General features: G+C 46.0%; 1 protein-coding gene across 1 annotated transcript in view; it reads right to left on the minus strand.

Annotated features, from left to right (window-relative positions):
• The window catches only part of PLXNB1 (plexin B1), an 80,543-nt gene that overhangs the window by 21,237 nt on the left and 41,577 nt on the right, over positions 1-17,729 (minus strand). The window contains exons 4-16 of the mRNA XM_051627433.1: positions 14,066-14,248; positions 13,535-13,663; positions 11,635-11,735; positions 10,840-10,972; positions 9,998-10,154; positions 7,027-7,135; positions 6,825-6,933; positions 5,433-6,293; positions 4,874-4,999; positions 3,657-3,779; positions 2,733-2,826; positions 2,315-2,481; positions 1,144-1,295 (exon numbers count right to left, since the gene is read on the minus strand). Of these exons, the coding sequence (XP_051483393.1) occupies positions 1,144-1,295; positions 2,315-2,481; positions 2,733-2,826; positions 3,657-3,779; positions 4,874-4,999; positions 5,433-6,293; positions 6,825-6,933; positions 7,027-7,135; positions 9,998-10,154; positions 10,840-10,972; positions 11,635-11,735; positions 13,535-13,663; positions 14,066-14,248 (2,444 nt within the window). The remainder of the gene's footprint in view (positions 1-1,143; positions 1,296-2,314; positions 2,482-2,732; positions 2,827-3,656; positions 3,780-4,873; positions 5,000-5,432; positions 6,294-6,824; positions 6,934-7,026; positions 7,136-9,997; positions 10,155-10,839; positions 10,973-11,634; positions 11,736-13,534; positions 13,664-14,065; positions 14,249-17,729) is intronic.

The following is a 17,729-nucleotide window of genomic DNA, read 5'->3' on the forward strand; positions in this document are numbered from 1 at the left end:
GAGATACAGAACAAAGACAGTGCTGACCCCAGAAAGATTACATTCTAATTCTAGGATGAAAACAGAAAGCAGATGGATCCAGACAAACAAGACACACAGACAGGACAACACTGCTCAACACAGCAGGCCATTTTCTAGCAGGATCTTACCTGGCTCCCAGAGGGAAGGGTGCTACAACTACTGCTACCATGGAATGGAAAAATGGGTTTGTGATAGCTCTGATGAGAGGTTACTCACAAGTGCTTTCCTCTTCTCCTGCTGGTTGCTTGGCTCCTCTCCCTCCCTTGTCCAAGGCTCCCACCTACCTACCTTGCCACAGGCCAACTATACAAATATTCCTTTCTCCTTGCTTCCTAGCTATCCCCCAGTCACACCTCTCAACACCTGACTTGTCTGCCTAGTTCTATGGTCCTGCCCTGGCCAGACACACCAGACACCCAGTTCTCCACCACTGACATTAGCCAGATTCAGCAGGATTGGTCTTTCTGCTTCTCATCCTCCTCCTCCTCCTAGCCACTACTTGTAGAAGCACTTTGTGACCTGCAGGACAACCCTAGCCACCAGAAGAGTGGCACAGAGCCCTCCAGGACTGCTTGACCTGTCCCTGGTTGAGAGGGTCCTTTCATTGGGTTTGTTCCTGGGAGGTTGAAGTCTGTCTGGTAAGTGAAGAATGCCAGTCTCAGGGTGTGCTGTGCCCAAGCAGCAGCAAGAAGCTGAGCCATACCTCCAACCATGTGTGCCCATCCTCACCCTGTGTTAACATGGTCAGGATACTTTCCTTGCAGTAACACTTGCACAAGACATGTCCTTGGTGTTACTGACGTCACCCAATGGCTGAGAGAGACACTCATGACTCTGCCTGGTTTCAAGCCTGTGACTCCCTGGCCTGGCTGGGGCTCTCTGCTGGCAGGGTAGGCAGTACAGGGCAGGACTGTTTAGCCACTGCCTTGTACAAAACCTGATCTCTCCAAGGTCACTGCCTGAGTAACTGATCAGATGGTGACCTTACTCAGGGGCACTCCCTGGGGAATGAGCAAGGCTCAACACCTGCTACAGCAAAGGCAAGGACATCTCAGGCTGGTGTCAGCAGCCAAGGGCAAAGCCAGAGCCTGCCTCTGGGAGGAGGTTTTACAGATACTCTACCTGCTAGAGATCTCATACTCTTGAGCATCTACGGCACAGGGAATTCCTGCCACAGTGACAGTTTCTGCAATGTCTTGATGTTTCTGCCCGAGGTTTGAGCCAGTGATGGTGATTCTAGTGCCACCTTCCACTGGTCCAGACAGGGGGTACACCTGCAAAGACATCCGCGCACGTGTAAATGTCACAGTATCTCAGACCTCTGCACTCTGGCAACTGATCTACAGCACAGGGCCCTTCAGCTGCCCCTTTACCAACTGCCTGGTCAAGTCACTGCTATGGTTTCTTTTTACTGGCTTAGACTAGTACCAGGTTGCACCCAGTCAGAGATACCTTTTCCATATCTCACTGTTGCCAGTAGTCCCCTCCAGAGGCGATAATCCACTATAGACTTCTAAGGCAAGGACTGCCCTGCTTTGCCTTCTCATCAACATGCTGACCACTCCATAAGAGCATTTCTGCTGAGGGGTGGGAATGCACAAGCCAATACATGTTACTGGTATTGAAGCAGCAAGCACCATTCCCCCTCAGCATCAGTACGACAATGAATTGCATGCTGCACAAACGTCAAAGCTCTATCCCTGAGCAGCATCCAAGATAAACTAGGACAAGATGCAGCACATGGATGTTGTGTGCCACCAGAGGGAGGACAAGCTGACAGCAAAAGGGACACATGGCTACAGACACTTGTCATGTGGCAGTTAGCAAGAAACATTTAAAATAAACAGACAAAAATAATTGACTTCAGTAACCTGTCATGCCTTTCCCATCCATGTTGAGCTGTTAGCATTAGGTTTTGCCCTCCTTTGCCCCAGGCTCAGTTAGGCCAACCTGTTTCAGGGTCTGGCTCGGAACACCTGGAAGATCCAATCTGAGGACCCTTTCCCAGCTCCTGAATGATTCTGCTCCTTCTGGCATGCCAGTTTCAGCTCAAATGAGATACAAACGCATCTTTCCCCCCATCTCTATCAGCAAACTGAGAGCCCAGCAAAAGAGTCTAGTATCCTCACAACAGCAAGGAATCACAGTAGAACAGGACTAACTTACACCTCAGATGGCAAAAGTACTACTGAGCTGCACCATTTGCACTTGGAGTTCACAGCCCTTTGGTTTCAACTGGAGAATAGAGCCATCCTTGCCCAGGGTGCAGTGCACTAGTGATCAAGTTACTCACGGAGTGAATGAGAGGAGCTGGACACAGGTCTTCTATCTCTTCCTTGCAAGAGCCCCTGAAGATACAGCTGGGGCTGTCACCTCCACACCACACACAGTTGTACTTTGAGTCGGCTGTTTGGCAGCGGCTACAATCAGTGTGTCCCACAGAGCAGTTGTAAAAAGTCACTGCAATGGAGAAAAATTCAGAGGCACCTGCAAACATCCCCTAGGGCACAGAAAAATCCAGCAACCTGGCATCTTGCACAGGCGCCTCTCCTCCCTCCCCTGTGACAAGCAACAGAAATGAGGCTGTATATTTTCCTTAGTCTCCCTGTGACAGGACTACTACAGATGCAAAAAAGCCTCACTCAAGGAGTTCCCAGCTCATTTCCTCCATCATCTATTGTCTTTTTGCTGGGCAGGTGTTGCACTCCTACCGTGCAGATCCGCAGCACTGTCCACTCGCAGGTGTCGTCGCCTCTGCACAAACACCACAGCATTGAATTCCAGTTGAGGTGCTGTGTAACTGTACTGCAGAGACAAAGACCATCAAGACAAAAGACTCAGAGGCACCAAGAAGCCAGCTGAAAGGGCAAAAAGCATCAACATCCATCCTGCATAGGGCACTGGCACACGCAGCCTGTACGGAGCTTCCAGTGAATGCAGACAAAGCAGTGCCAGCTGGGGCAGTGGCAGCACAGCCCTGTCCTCCCTGGTTCCTGCAGTCACAGTTCTGCTCTACAAAGAGTAGCAGGACACTGGGATGAACACTGAAAGCAAATGTGTGCTCACAACAATACTTGTCTAGCTTCCTAACTGCATTCCTAAATGGCTAATTCCTATCTACAAGGCACCTGCTCAGAAAACTGCTCAGGTTGGCATTTCTGCCATTTCAGTAGAGCTGAAGATGCAGGATCACAACTGGTCTGCAGGGCCCATGTGTGCAAGAGTCTATGTTGCTCCTGTCCCTTAACTATGAGTTTGTGAATATACCCACCTCTGCTTGCAAATCTTGCCCTAAGTGAAATCCACACATCATCCAGAAATGTACATGGCTGATTTAATTTTGCCTGTTAATCTTAAAATCCACAGGTTGGCTTCCACCACTAGGAACAAACTTGGTATTAACAGCATTTTTCTTTTCACAAAAGAACCACCATGTCAGAAGAAGTCACAATCCAGAGACCTGTGAACAACAGTGCCTCAAGCTAGAGCAGAAGTGGCAGTACCCTTGGCAGGTTGCAATGAGTGGTGATTCAGAGCTCTTTTCCCCAAAGACTTTGCCTTCCATCCAGCTGTTTTGCTGGGCAAAACCACTGCGAGTATAAACTCTGAAATGGCATCATATTCCAAGCACTCACCTGGTTCATCTGGCAGGTGATATAACACAGGGACTGGTTTGTTTCTTCCCCTTCCACATAAGCCTCCATCACCACTGTCCTCCCCTCCAAATTCAGGACACACTCATAATCCCACTGCTGGTCCTGCAGAGAAGATACACGTGGCATAATTTCTCAGCTACACGGAGCTTCCTGCTCCATCAGAGTGCATTCCTGCTCCCCAACTCAGTACCTTCTACCAAGCCACTTACTGCACAAGCAGTATCTTCCTCTCCTTTCCTTCATTATGCCAACTCTATGCTATATTCAAGGGCTCTCAATGCTGTCACTGCCTCTACGTATGAAAGGAAAACCAAGACAAAACAAAACACCTAGAAAGGAGCACGTGTATGTCAGTGCAGGGAGAAGGGAATGCAGGAAGAGGAATGAAAGGAAAACCAGAGGGATGGTGAAGTTAGGCCTGTGTGTCTCTGTGAAGCATGAGCTTGGGAATGAAGAGTGGAGCACACAGGTGAGGGCCCTCAAAAAGCACTAAGTCTATTTCTCTCCTCTCTCCTGCAAATCTTTCACCAAACTGCTCAGACACTTGCTGTAAAACAGATGGATGTGCCTCCCCAACCAGCTCTGCTGCTCTGAGCAGTGCAACGTGTCAGGTTTAACATACAAAGTAACAATTAGTCTGTGGGCTGCATGTTCTGAGGTTGTTTGTTAAAGGTTACTAAATCAGTTTTCTGTCTTCAGAAGCAAAGAGAATTTTTATCAGAGGCACACCCAAGAAACAGCTTTCAAGGGTGGTTTCTCCCATTGCAGAAGTTTCAGGTATGGCAGGAATATCCACATTAACATGAGCATGCCAGAAAGGAAAGGGAACAGATGCCTTATCTTTAGTTTATGGAGACACAATCAGCAGAGATTCAGCAGGAAGTTATTATTCCAAGAACTACCATCTACAGTGCAGCACAGGTGCAACTTAATCCAAACACATGTAGATCTTCTCCAGCAGGCTGGTGCACACCTGTACTCTCCCTTTCTCTAGGTGACCTCCTACCCACCAATAAATCCAGCTATGTAATTATTTATTCACAGAAGTAGGTAATTTCTTTAGGTGTTTCTGCAAACAGGAGCACCTAGGCAGAGCCACAATTGTGTCTTACAAGTATTTTTAGCAGTTCAGTGACAGGTTGCCCAGAGAGTGCTCATTAAAAGTTTCTCAATGCTGATGGCATTGAGCTGACTACCTGATAGAGGTGGAAGTTCTTTCCCAACAGGGTTATCTTCCTTGACACGTTGACTGGAAACAGCGAAGATCCCTGGATTCTCTGCACACAAGGACAGGCATCTGGACCCCAGCTAAACTCTTCATTCTGAAAACAAACAAAAGTCTTCAGAGAAACAGACCTCCATGGCTCTGATACAAAGAATCAGAAGCCTAACAGGCCAACAGAGACACAAGCCCTACCTGAATGAAGCCACCCACGCCTGTGCTGCTTTACCATGAAGTTACAAGTAAGCAATGCAAGAGCCCAAAGAGGTAAAGGGCAGAAAGCTGCCAATATGCTGGACATCGCAGCAGCTGCCACCTTCAGGCCAGCAAGCATTTCTACAAGAACTGGGAATCTCACACACGTTTTTCTTCCTCAGGCTGCCACTTTGCACTCCTCACATTACAGTGGCCAGCTTCTACACTCTCAGAGGACACAACCTCTGTTGTGTGTGGAATCACTATATCAGCAATCTGTATCAAAACGGCAAAGCGTTCCAGCCTTAGACTGTGAATTCCAAAGCCCAAAAACCTACCTCTTCCCAAAACTCAGGGGCATCATACTGATAGTCGAGGTCAGGGTGGAGGATCCTGGGAAAGTCGGGGACATCCCTCTCTGAAGAATCACCATCACCCGACAGAAGAGTAGAAGCAGAGAAGGGAGATGTGTCATTCTCAGCCTGCAGCAAATCCATCCAGTCCTCTGTGTCCTGGAGCTCTGTGCTTTCCCCCAGCAGCCAGTCTGGGGGAGATGAGGATGGGAGCTCTGAAGCAGGTAGTTCAGTTCCCATCAACTTGGGAGAGTCATCAAAGGCAGCAGGAACCCCTGGCACCTGGCTGGGGGTCTGGGGAGTTGGGATGGTGGGTGTCAGTGTCTCTGTGGTAGGAAAAGAACTTGGAGGCCACTTGAAACTGGTGACATGAGTGGAAGGTGTTACTGCTGCTGCAGACGTGTGCAGAGAGCTACCCACTAGGGTGGTGGGGGGGTCAGTGTGCCATGGCTCCTGGGCAGTGGCTGGTCCTTCCGTGGGCAAGGCTGCCTGGTCCATGTTTTTGGATGGGCTGGTGAGGACAGATGCAGCAGATGTTGTTGTCTCTGGCACAGTGACAGCAGGTTTGTCTGCTGGAGGTGGCAGAGGGGACTCCGTGGCAGCCTGGAGAGAGGCTGCTTCAGTTGAGAGGGTCAAGTATGTGTAGTTGAGGGTTTCTGCAGGCTCAGTCACTGTATCAGGGGCTGGGGACAGTGTGACATGGTTGGGCTCTGTGGGGGCCACAGTGCTCGGTACCACATGCTCCAGGGGGGTGACCGGCTTTGTGGCCACGGTTGGGGCTGTGGTAGAGGACTTGGTGAGGGGAGCTGCTGAAGAAGGAAACACACTTGAGGTTGGGATCTGTGCCTAGAAAAAAACAACATGGTGGGGTGAGAAGAGAGAAAGAAATTAAATAGAATAAAACCCAAGCAGAAAAGCACTCCATACTGCTTCCTGTAGCAGTGCTCACAGGAGCCTGCTTCACCCTCTGGATTTCAATGAGGACTACATCTTGTGCCACCTTGTCTTGCCTGCCTGCATCCCCCGCAAAACTGCAAGGCCACCTGTGGCAGCCACAAACTGGGCATCTGTTCCACCTCCTCACTTGCAGCCTCCTTGCCAGCTTGCCCTTGTCCCTCACTTTGAAAACACAGGCTGGGTAACCCCAAGAAAGGGTGACATGCTTCATCTGATGGCACTTTCCCAGAAACGCAGCAAGGCTGTGTAACACCAGGGATGGAGAGCTTTTTGTCACCCCAAGGGGAGGCTTTGCTCCAACAACTCCCCTCCTGGCTTGACACGACTGACAGCTGCTATTTTACCTCAAAAAAGATCTGACTCCCTGAACTCCCTGAGGCTGGTCTGGCATATAAGTCAAGGACTGAGCAGGAGACGCACCCTTTCATTGTAGATGATGGTTCCTTCCTCACAGGCTGCTTTGTGGGTGCAAAGGTGCTGCTGGATGCACCAGTTACATCCCCAGAGACTGCTCACACACTTCTGGCACCTGGAACAGTGATAGAAAAACAGCTGCTAAGACGACCTGGAAAGGGACAGCCACCCTCTCTACAGCTACAGAGAAGAAAAAGCAGGTGCTCACGGTGCCGATTTCCAGAGCAGGGCCACTGCAGCACAGTCATAGAAAGAGAAGTCCACAGAAGCAATGAAGATGTCATGGAAACGCACTACGAGCTTTATGGTGACATGATCTGAAAATGAAAATAAAAATTTCTTAGAAATGGAGCCACTCTAAGTCTGCCATACTGTTAGGAGACAGAATATGCTTTAGGAAAGACACTGTCAAACGGGGAGGCAGATTCCTTTCCATGCTTCCAGCATCTCAATTGCTGGATTATCCTATGGACACTAAAACAGGTTGGACAAGTTTGTCAGAGGTAGTTTATGACAGCTCTTGCCATGCCATGGGAAGGAAGTCTAGTCTGAAGATCCCTCCGTCTTTATCTGCTGTAATTCCACTGTCAACTTTGTATTAAAGGAACACATAACATTCCAGGCTTAAAGCTGATTGTCCTCCTCTGTCATCCAAAGGAAAACCAAACCCTTAGAACTGACATGCCCTTCACATAATGCCTTCACCTTGAGAGCTTTGTTCTATGTCCAGACTAAGCAGTGACTCACTGAAGAGGTTTATAAGACCTGTAATCTCACTTGCAATGACTGAAGACTTATCAGCTTTAAATCCAGGTCTCATGCCAACTAGAAGTGTCAAGATAGCCCAGTTCTCTTTGGGAAGAGACTACCACTGTTTTCTGATAGATCAAATAACTGCAGAAATGGTCTAAACTTACTGTGGCTGATAGCATGAGCCTGAAGGGCATATTTTGCATGTGACAGTACTAAACCAGCCAATTAAACTCGTTCCAGACAAACACCCCCAACCCTAGAGTTGGGCATTTGTTCTCCAACTAATGGAAACATACTGCATGCTCTGCTTAACTCTGAGAGCTGCCATTTCTCCAGGACAGTTTGCTATAAAAATAAGCAACAAGAAGCTTGTCCGTCATTCCTGTCAGAGAATTCAGACCTCCTCTTGCAAGTAAGCTCTATTCACAACAAAACAATTCAGATGTCTGGTGGTGGATCAGTCAGGCCTAGACTTGCCTCCTGATAGGATGACAAGTGAAGCAGTGTGCTAGTAAAACAGCTGATGATGAGGTGTGTATGAAAACCCACGATTAGGAGAAAAAAGGGTATCACATGCAGCTGGAGGCAGGAGTCACAGCAGTACTGTCAGCTCCCATCACTCTCATACAGGTGGATTGCATTTGGCAGTGGTGGAAGGGCCAACACCACCCAGGGTTTCAGGGCTATGACACCGTATTTATAAATACTCCTTCCTCCAAATAGGCCACTATTTCCCATAACTGCCAATAATGCTTTGCAGCAGTTCAGAAGATGAAACTGAGTGCTTGCAAACTGAAGGCAAGAGCTTCTGCTATCCACTTGGAGCTCAACGACTTAAAATGACAGATGAGCTGGGTATGCAACCTTCAAAACAAAGCTGAAAAAAAGGCAACTATTTTAGTGAGCTGGACAAAGTATTGTAAGTAGGGACAGGAAAGTGCTGGTATCCAAGGCTCTGATGAGACTTCATTTGGAAAACAGCATATAATTCTGGTTACCAGCTTCAAATTCATCTCAGCAGAGCTCAGAAGCCATGCAAGAAGGGCCAGCAATACAGTGAAGGAGAGAGGAAGTAACAAAAGAACAGAAAGAAAAAGCTGGCATGGTTAACATGGCAGAACTCCATGCTAAGAATGCCTGGCCATAGTTCTCTGAGTGGGAGAAGAGCTGTGGAAGCAAAAGGACAACACAAGTAGATCAAACGAACCATCCACGAGCAAGTTCAGGCTAGAGAACAGGAGCAACTTGTTAAGCCTCAGAGATGCAACATGAAAATAAGATAGGTAAGCTTCTATGGACTCTTGAAATAAAAGTAGGACTGACTTACAAAGGAGTCAATAAGAATATCTGAAGCCTGGAAATAATGAAAACAAGACTGTGACTTTATATACACTGATTTTTCACAACTGTGCATAAAATTAGGCCCATGTTTGCAGAACTAATCAGGGAAGCCAACCCTGCTTCCTCTACCTGTGGTGGCAAGAGCATGAAGCCCTTTCCCCTCTGTGTCTGACCACCCTGAAGGGAGATTTGGCCAGTTGGTTCCAGCCTAAAGCAGCATGAAAGCCAACAGATATAATAATATTGTAAATAGTACTGAAAATCAATGAGCTTGAGATTGAATTAGTGTGTTACCTGGCTTCTGCTGTCATGTTCTGTCCGTGAAGATTGCTTCAGACTTAGACAGCTGCAGCATGGAAAATCTGTTCAGCCATTTAGGTGAATGGTGTGGAATGCTTTCCAACTGGCACCTGCCTTTTACTTCAGATGAACAAGCTCTTTGAAGAGATCAGCTCATCAGAGCTCACACTGACAGGATGGGTAAAATCCAACGCAAAGACTGTAAACTGAGAGCTTTCCAGGTTCTTTAGAGTAGTCAGTTACCAATACTGAGCCAGTTATTGTTCATGTTAATAGAAGGCTGACTATGCATTTTCTGAGGTTCTGCTGCATTGCAGATTAATTTCTGTCCTTAAGGACTGTGGGTCTCATCTTGCCTTGCCTTACATCTACTTCCTTCTCTCACTGCTACATGGATTTTGAGGAGGTTTGCATTTTGATTTAAATAATAAAGCAGTATTTAAAAGAGTTCTCTCTACAGACTTATGACAAAGCTGCCAAACCAGCCACCACTCTAGATTGCATTTCAGATCATATTCAGATTTGCATACAACCCTTCAAGCAGGATCTTCTTTCCAACTACCAGAATTTGGCACTGGAATTTGGCAACAGCCCAGAATAGCACAGGATGTATGTGACACACAAGTAAAAAGCAAACAGATACTATGACAGAATGAAATGAACACCTGCTGACAGACCACATACATTCATGGCTGTTAATCCTGGCAATCTGATGGACCTATAATGTACTTTCTCCCAACAATATTATCAGAGCTATCATGCTCCATTTAAATAATTTCACTAACCTGCTCCTGTTGGCAAAGTTGGTGCTTGGCTGGGATCTGGAGAAGGACACATGATTCCTGCCTCTGTCAGAACTGCTGGGCTTTCATAATCTTCAAAGTAACATGAGTAAAATTCTTCCTCATGCAGAGAAGGTAAGTCAGAAATAGCCAGGAATATCTACCAATTCAATAATATCCAGTAAATAATTTACCCTCCAACACATTCTTCTTTATTTAAGCTAATTTTCTGGTTCTATTTTTTCAAAATAAGAGCCCCATAAAGTAGTTATCTACGTATACACCAATTTTTCTATAATACCTCCTAAGACTGACTGTTCCACTCATCATCTCTTGCCATTCCCAAGCAATTGGCAGCTTCCTCCTCTGCTCAAGTCTCTAGCAAAAGACAGGTTCTTGCCACCTCCTGACACAATGACAAGACTTCAAAACACTGCAGCACCTCCTTAGCTCTTCTGCCAGCTCTCAGATGCCAGACTGAAGCTGTAATTTTGGGTAGCTCCTTTCAAAACTTCCTGACAGCAATTGTCAGAAACACTGTGAAACCACAGACATGGGCACCCTATAGATACTATGCCAAGGAGGGATCCCACCCAAGCAGCCATCAAATACTCCAGAATACCCAGTAGTTCTTTGCAGACAAGGACATTTAGTTTTATGGGAAAACACAAATTATCTCTGGGTACAGCCAAGCTGTTAAGTCCCTTATGTGAGGCAGCAACATGTGCTTGAGGGCTCAGTGATTCAGTACCCCACTGAAAGCAACAGGAAGGCTTCTGAGTCCTCAGAGTCTGCAGGGGACTTTTTACATGCTCGAGAACCATCAGAGGATGATCCCCACTTACATTTCTCTTTTCCTCTCTGCTGATATTAGCTGGAGTTAGTGACTGGACAGACAGACACTGCTGAGTAGAGTTAAAGCTCCAGAGCCACTGCTCACTCAACCTGGACCGCAAGCACTCGGAGCGGCGGCTGCACCTGCAGGGAAACAGCAAGAAACCCCGTGAGAGACCCGTGCAGCCCCAGCAGGACACATTCAGCTTCCAAGCTGACACTGCCTCTCTGGAGCCTTGCTAGGGTTGTGAGAAGGCTGCTTCACAAGCCATGGAAGTCCCAGCCTCCCCCCACCCTCTATAATAGGATGAACTGCTGCCAAAATACAGATGAGGAGGCACTTTTTGGGCTTCAAGGGTCATAAACTAGTTTCTGTGGCATTCTATGGGGAGAGAGAGTCAGCAAGCAGGCACACACACTGGCACAAACCAGTAACATCAGTAGGGGAGCAAGAAGTGAAAAAGAGTGCTAAAGAGAGTGACACCAGAAGAAGAGGTAAGCTAGTTTCTCTACATTTGAAATGAGGCAGTTTGAGCTGCAATCAGACTGAAACCAGGCCGAAATCCACTGGACAGGAGTGAGTGGTGACCCTAAAGCCACAGATTACCTGTGTGCCTCTGTGAGTGCAGGTGGTGTTTTTGGAAGGCAGAGAGAGGAATGGTAAGTTAGAGAGAATATCCCACAAAGGAACTAAAAATAAACCAAATCCAGACACACAGACATACACAGACACAAGGAGGAAAGTAAGTGATGACAATCCTTCTCTCCCTCCAAAATCTCTGCAAGTGATCAGGGATCTCTCTTACCGTCCCTGAAGGACACACCAGCCACAATAGGGATCTTTTAGTGCCAGGCAGGATTCACAGTCCAAGTACAGGGAACATTCCACTATGGGAACCTTTGCCACCTGTCAGAGAAAGCAATCAGTAAACACACAACCCAGGCTTCTTCTGCCTAATTAGCCAGTCCCTTCACCTGCACGTTCACTTAAACAACTTCTTAATCCCCAATATTGCATAAAAATAAGGAAAAAAGGAAGAAGTTCCCATAGCACATCTGAGTGGCCATTTCACACACCAGTGAAAATGACATCTAAACATCAGGCTGTACAGAGGCACTGAGGCAAGCAAAGTGCATGGCTATAAACAGGTCACCCACGACACTTCTGGCAACAAGGAGACTTAATTTAGTGACAAATCTGTATTTTAATAAAATGGATCAAAGAACAGCAGACTGAGCAACATTCGCTCTTTTGCTTTTCTGGACCCTGTCATGGGAGATAATCTCTCTTGACATCTTGTGACTGAAGCTGGAGACAGCAGCTCCAGCTGAGGCCTCTGAATGCATCTGCCCTGTTGCCCAGCTCTACCTGGTAGAACTATGATTTTGACTGAAAGTAGACTAAGAAGCTTTGATCAATGTGGAACAAAACCTGCCATCTGGAGGTAAGTTTTACTTTGAAAATCACTTCTGCTTTAACTTACTATCCTTGCTGATTTCAGCCTCTTGCCCTCTCTTTAATCTCCTACTACACTTCAGCTACTAGACTAGCAGTTACTTTAAAATACCAACTTCTAATCCCTGACCTATTACTTTTGCTAAGTACATGATGTAATTTGCATTTTTTATTTGACAGAACAATTACTGTCAAAGATATATTTCAGATTTCCCTAATCTTCTTCAACTCACAGATTTCAAATCCTTCTTTGAAGTTTTACAACATTTCAGAACATCTCCAAGTGCTCTGAGGGGGGGTGAAGGGAAGCAGTGGTTTTCCAGCATGCTCTGATTTTTGGTTTGTTCTTTCCTTCAGAGCAACTCAAGGGCTGCTTTTTCCTTTGCTAGGAAGATCATTTTTTTTCCAGCTCAAGGAGCTGATATGCGTGGTGGTGCACAAATCCTCTCAAATAAAAGTATCCATAGCTGCATTTCCTATTCCATAGGCACCAATATCCCAAGAGCCTGAGGAACTGCAATGCCTCTTCTCCTCCAAATGCCACTGGGCACAGAGTTACAGAAAGCAGGACAAGAGGGAAAGCTGCCTCACATGGTTCCTTATAGAGCTCAATTTCATTTGCAAGACTGTTATTTTATAGCCAGTCAGAGCACATCTCTGCTATCTGAAGACATTTCCCCACACATTTCTGCTTTTTGTACATTACATGCCTACAGAGGAACAGCCTAATCCTTTAACTGATTAAAAACAGAAGTATCACAGTTTTAATAACACAAAACCTCCCTTTTCTCTTTTTAATCTTTTGCAAAACCAAGACAGGTCACATGACTTGTGAACCCAGAAGGCTCACATTCTTCTGCCCAGATGGAGATGCAAACTGTTGTCCAAACAGTTCCTGCTCAGCTCAGAGGAACCCAGGAATTTGCAGTCCCTTGTCTTCGTGCCAGTAGAGCAGCCTATTACAAGCTTGCAATTCACATTCCTCCAACACTGCTGATACAGCCTGGCTGACTTGGGGAAATGCAGATGCAAGTAGCACAATTTAGGGTAACCAGACTTCCTCCATGCTTCTTCCGGCTTTTGCAAAAAGCCAGTCCCCATCCCTGCAAGCCAGGCTGGCAGGCAGCTGCTGCCCAGCACAGGCTCAGCTATACACACACTGCTTCTCTGCCTCCCCCACTCCCACCAGTAGTTTGTCTGGACCTCAAATGCTTTAAACTTTTCTGTGGAAGGCATTTTATTGCTCTTACCATTGACTGGGTCATGACAAAGAGGTGCTCCTGCAACTGGTCAAACAGCAGGTCTCCGCTCACCATGCTATTTAACTGGATAGCTAAAGAAGAGTATATATGTGCATCTCCCATTGCTCCTAAGTACACCTGCAAGAGAGTCACAGTTGGATGCAGATGAAGTGTCACAGCAGGAGTTGGCTGCACCCATCCTACATGAGGTACAAGCTGGAACCACTGCTGTGTGTGAGGATTCTGACCTCCCACCAAGATCTCAGTGCAGTGAGAAGCACATGCCTCGCAACACCTGCAGAAACCATGTAGGATGCACCAGCCCTGATGGTAGCTCAGTGCAAATGTAACCAAGGGCAATGTGACCACTATTTGGGGTGTTCACATTCTCAATTCAGTACAGTGTGAGAAGAGACCATGTGATAGTAATGGTCTTAGCAGGAACTTGGCTTCCCAAGGGAAAAGAGAAACTGCATTCCACATGAGCATCCCTGATTAGCTTTATCTCTTTATTTCCTGTCATCTGCTTCCAGATCATACCTTGTGCAGGTTCCCTCTGCTGTCTCCCAGAAAAGCAATGGTGTGGCCATCTTCCACATTCACTGCCACAGCTGTCAAACGGGCCTCTGTTTTCTCCAGGAGTGAGGCTGCTTCCAAGGGAACCCGGCTGGCCATGGGGCTGGGAGTATGGTCAGAGCCACAGGGATATGCATACAGTGTGTCCTTTTTTGGGGAGTGAAAATAACAAGGAGATTAGTAACAAAAAATAGATTACAAGGAACACTGTCAGCTTAAACACTTCCCATCATGCCTGTCTACCCAAATTCCTTAAACATTTGCCCCAGCAGTGAATTCAGCTTTGAACCCCTCTAAGCTTTTTGAGAGTAAAAGCCAGCTCAATAATTAATTTTAATGACTAATAATTAGATTTAATAATTACTACGTTGTCTGTAACCTCACAGAAACCTGCTGACATTTCAGCAGGTCCATTCAGTAATTAAACACACTGAAATTCCAACAAACTCTTAATTTCTCAAAAAAACATTACTGGCCAGACACTGCCATGGTACAGCCTTGGGAAAGGCTAATTGTATTTTTCCAAACAAAACAAAAAGCTTGTAATTTCTGCTTCCAGTGTAAAACTTGGTCACAAGCATCAGTTTGCACTGCTTTGTTTTATCATCTGTAAATTCTAAGCCTGAAGTAGAATCCCAAAGCAGCAGGACATACATAAACACAGGGTGGAACATGACCTGCTGCAAAGAGCTTACTAACCACACACACAAATTGTAGAGTGCACACAACCAGAGACCCACAGAAAGTGAAAACAAGAGCCATCTCTGCACACTGCTTCCATTCTTGTCAGATTTCTTAAAACTGACTCCACAAAAACCAGTCATCCTTCTGTTCCAGTTAGATCCCTCCCAGTCCCATCAAACCTTCACTTACTGAATTCTAAAAGGGAGAGAATGAAAGCTGCCAACTTATTTATAGTTTGTATGTGCAGAAAGAAGATATTCCATTATGATTCATCTTCTACCCAAGTGACAAACTCAGGCTTGTCTAGGACAGTTCCTCTGTTGTTTTACATCTTTCTTGACACCTTGTTTTGTGTCCACTTTAATTTTACAGTATGTTTGGAGACTGTATGCAGGATTGTTCACCCAATGATTACTATTAAAACCAATACTTTTTAATTGATCAGTGACTTGTCTTCAAACAACGTGGCTTATGTAAACTAATGATCTTCATCATGAAATCCTTTATGGATAACAGTTGGACCCTCCTCTCCAACTCCTTACGGACGCTCTTACGAAGCTGCGTGTGGATCAGAGGCAGTAACTGCACAGTCCACATCGACTTCAGCTCCTTCTCTCTTTCCTCAGGCAACATGGTTGAATTTAGATTCCTTGTGAGCAGGGCTATGTGCTCCTACTGCCAGGTGTCCATGCATTGCCTGTGGCAGTGCTGAGCTGCTGGGTACCAGTCAGCGATAGCAGCACCAGGCGACATTCTGCAGGCACCTGCCCACCACCCCGCACCCACCCCCTGCAGAACCTGACCCTTTTTCCTCCTCTCCTCCCATTTTTCTTGGGTTTTTTCTTTTGTTTGCCTTTCATAATTGACTGCTTCCTGGAGAAACTAAAAACGATCAGGAGCTTTTGACCAAGTCTGTGGAAATCCCCCGGTAAAATGTATTTAACCTGCTGACCTCTATTCATTTCCACATGTGCTGCTTTTGCAGCAGGCAAGCAAGGCTTGACACGTCAGTTCCACCTACGAAACCGTGCCAATCAGACTAGCACTACTTTCATCCTGATGCTTTATTGTTTTCTTTTCAAACACTAATTCAACCGATTTTCTGCATACCAGCTGCAAGGCTCTGATTTAAAGCCTCAGAAGAGGCTACAACTTTTAACGACTGTTGGTTTTTACCATCCTCTAAGCTAACATTCATTTTTAGTAACAGATGTATTTTTCTTATCAGCTCTGTCATTTTATTCTTAAGCTTCTTTCAGCCACCTTCTTGTAACCTAAAGACTTCTATTTCTCCAGTTGTCCAGTTTCTATAAGATTTATTAGGAAGTGGGTCACAGCCAAATTCCCATACTCAAAAGCATCAGCTGTTTATTTTGAATGGGATTCTAGCTATTTTTTGAAAGCTTTGTATCAATTTAGACAAACCCTGAGCCTAATGGCCTTGCTACTGATTCCAATTTTTCAAAGTTTGCTTAAAAATAATAAAAAAAGGATACAAGTCAGAAATAGCTGTACCCCAGCTGTGCTCAGCACTGCTGTTGCCAGTATGTGATGCCAAGGGCAAGTCATTTCACACACGTTTCTCTACCATAAACCAACGTGACCTGTGTGAGCTCCCCCAGCACCAGCACAACCTGTCCATGGCCTCCGCAGTTAATCACAGTCAAGAGCTGAAACTTGTTCTCTTCTACAGGATTAAGACCATGATAATTGTATAAAGTGCTTATATAAGTTTACAAAGAAGCTGCTTGAATTGCTTTCAGTGAAGCACATCTTGCCACCATGGCAGAAATTACACTGCAAGGATCATCTTGTGTCCTACTGTGATGCAGCAAGTTGGGATGAAGCTGCTGCTGTGAGTTCTGGTGAGCACTCCTGACACTGTACAAGTGAGAAGCAACAAAGAACAAATCTGTATCCGTGCATAGAGGACTGCCGGATTGGTGTAAAAGGACAAGTTACATACCCTGAAAACTGCACCCACCAAAGATATGCAGCCTTCCCAAGCTTTGCAGAAACATGTTTCACCCTTTCAATCACCAACTGACTAACAGCATCTATATGGTCTCCTGTATTTCAAGACTAACGGATCTCTAGCAAACTAGAACAAATTAACTGGTCTTGAAATTCTTATTAAAAGAAGCATTTGTTTTTTCTAGTTGAAGAGATTGTATTGAGCTGTAAAACTCAATCTTAACCTCTCCTAATGGGCTAAAAATCAGAGGCAATGCTAACTAGGGAAAAGGTCATACCTTCTTGTGCACAGGCTGGTTTGGAGGCAGAAAAATGTGAAATTAATTAGCTTTACCCTGACATACAGCACAAGCTGCCACCATTGAAGCAGAGTGAAAACTGCTCCTGCATAAAATGCTCATTGACAGCCACTTCCACTCAGCACTGAATGGAGCAGCCTGGAGCTGGCACAGCCCCTTACGTGGTGTTAGATACAATCTGAACGACAACCGCTACCATGTACTGAATGGTGGATAAAGTTTGTTAGAACATTTACATATCATTGGACACACTTGTTAATAAGATGCCATCCTGTAGTCAGCCCACTAGTGCCAAACTGTGCAGCTGGGACCCTGGGACCACGCGCCAGGAATCACATAGCAGAGACCGGCCTTTTTCTCCCACCCTGTGCACCCCCTTTCCCATTGGATCGAGTGGTACAGGGGGATTCTTCAGTAATTTTGAACAAAGAAGTTTTTCCTCAAGTGCTCACATCAGTTTGACATTTAACTCTCCCCAAAAATTACCTGTAACAACTCCTTCCATGCAGCCCTGCAAAGGACACATGGGGCATTGCTAAGAGACACACCGAAAGCAAGATAACAAACTGAGCAGTCTCTTGCTTCCCAACTCTTACATACTCTTCTGACCTTATGTTCATCCTGCCCCAAGTCTTCTCTTTACCCTTCCCATGTCCCACAAGTATTCTACA

Source organism: Apus apus, chromosome 9 (assembly GCF_020740795.1).
Source record: "Apus apus isolate bApuApu2 chromosome 9, bApuApu2.pri.cur, whole genome shotgun sequence".
Lineage (NCBI taxonomy): Eukaryota > Metazoa > Chordata > Aves > Apodiformes > Apodidae > Apus > Apus apus.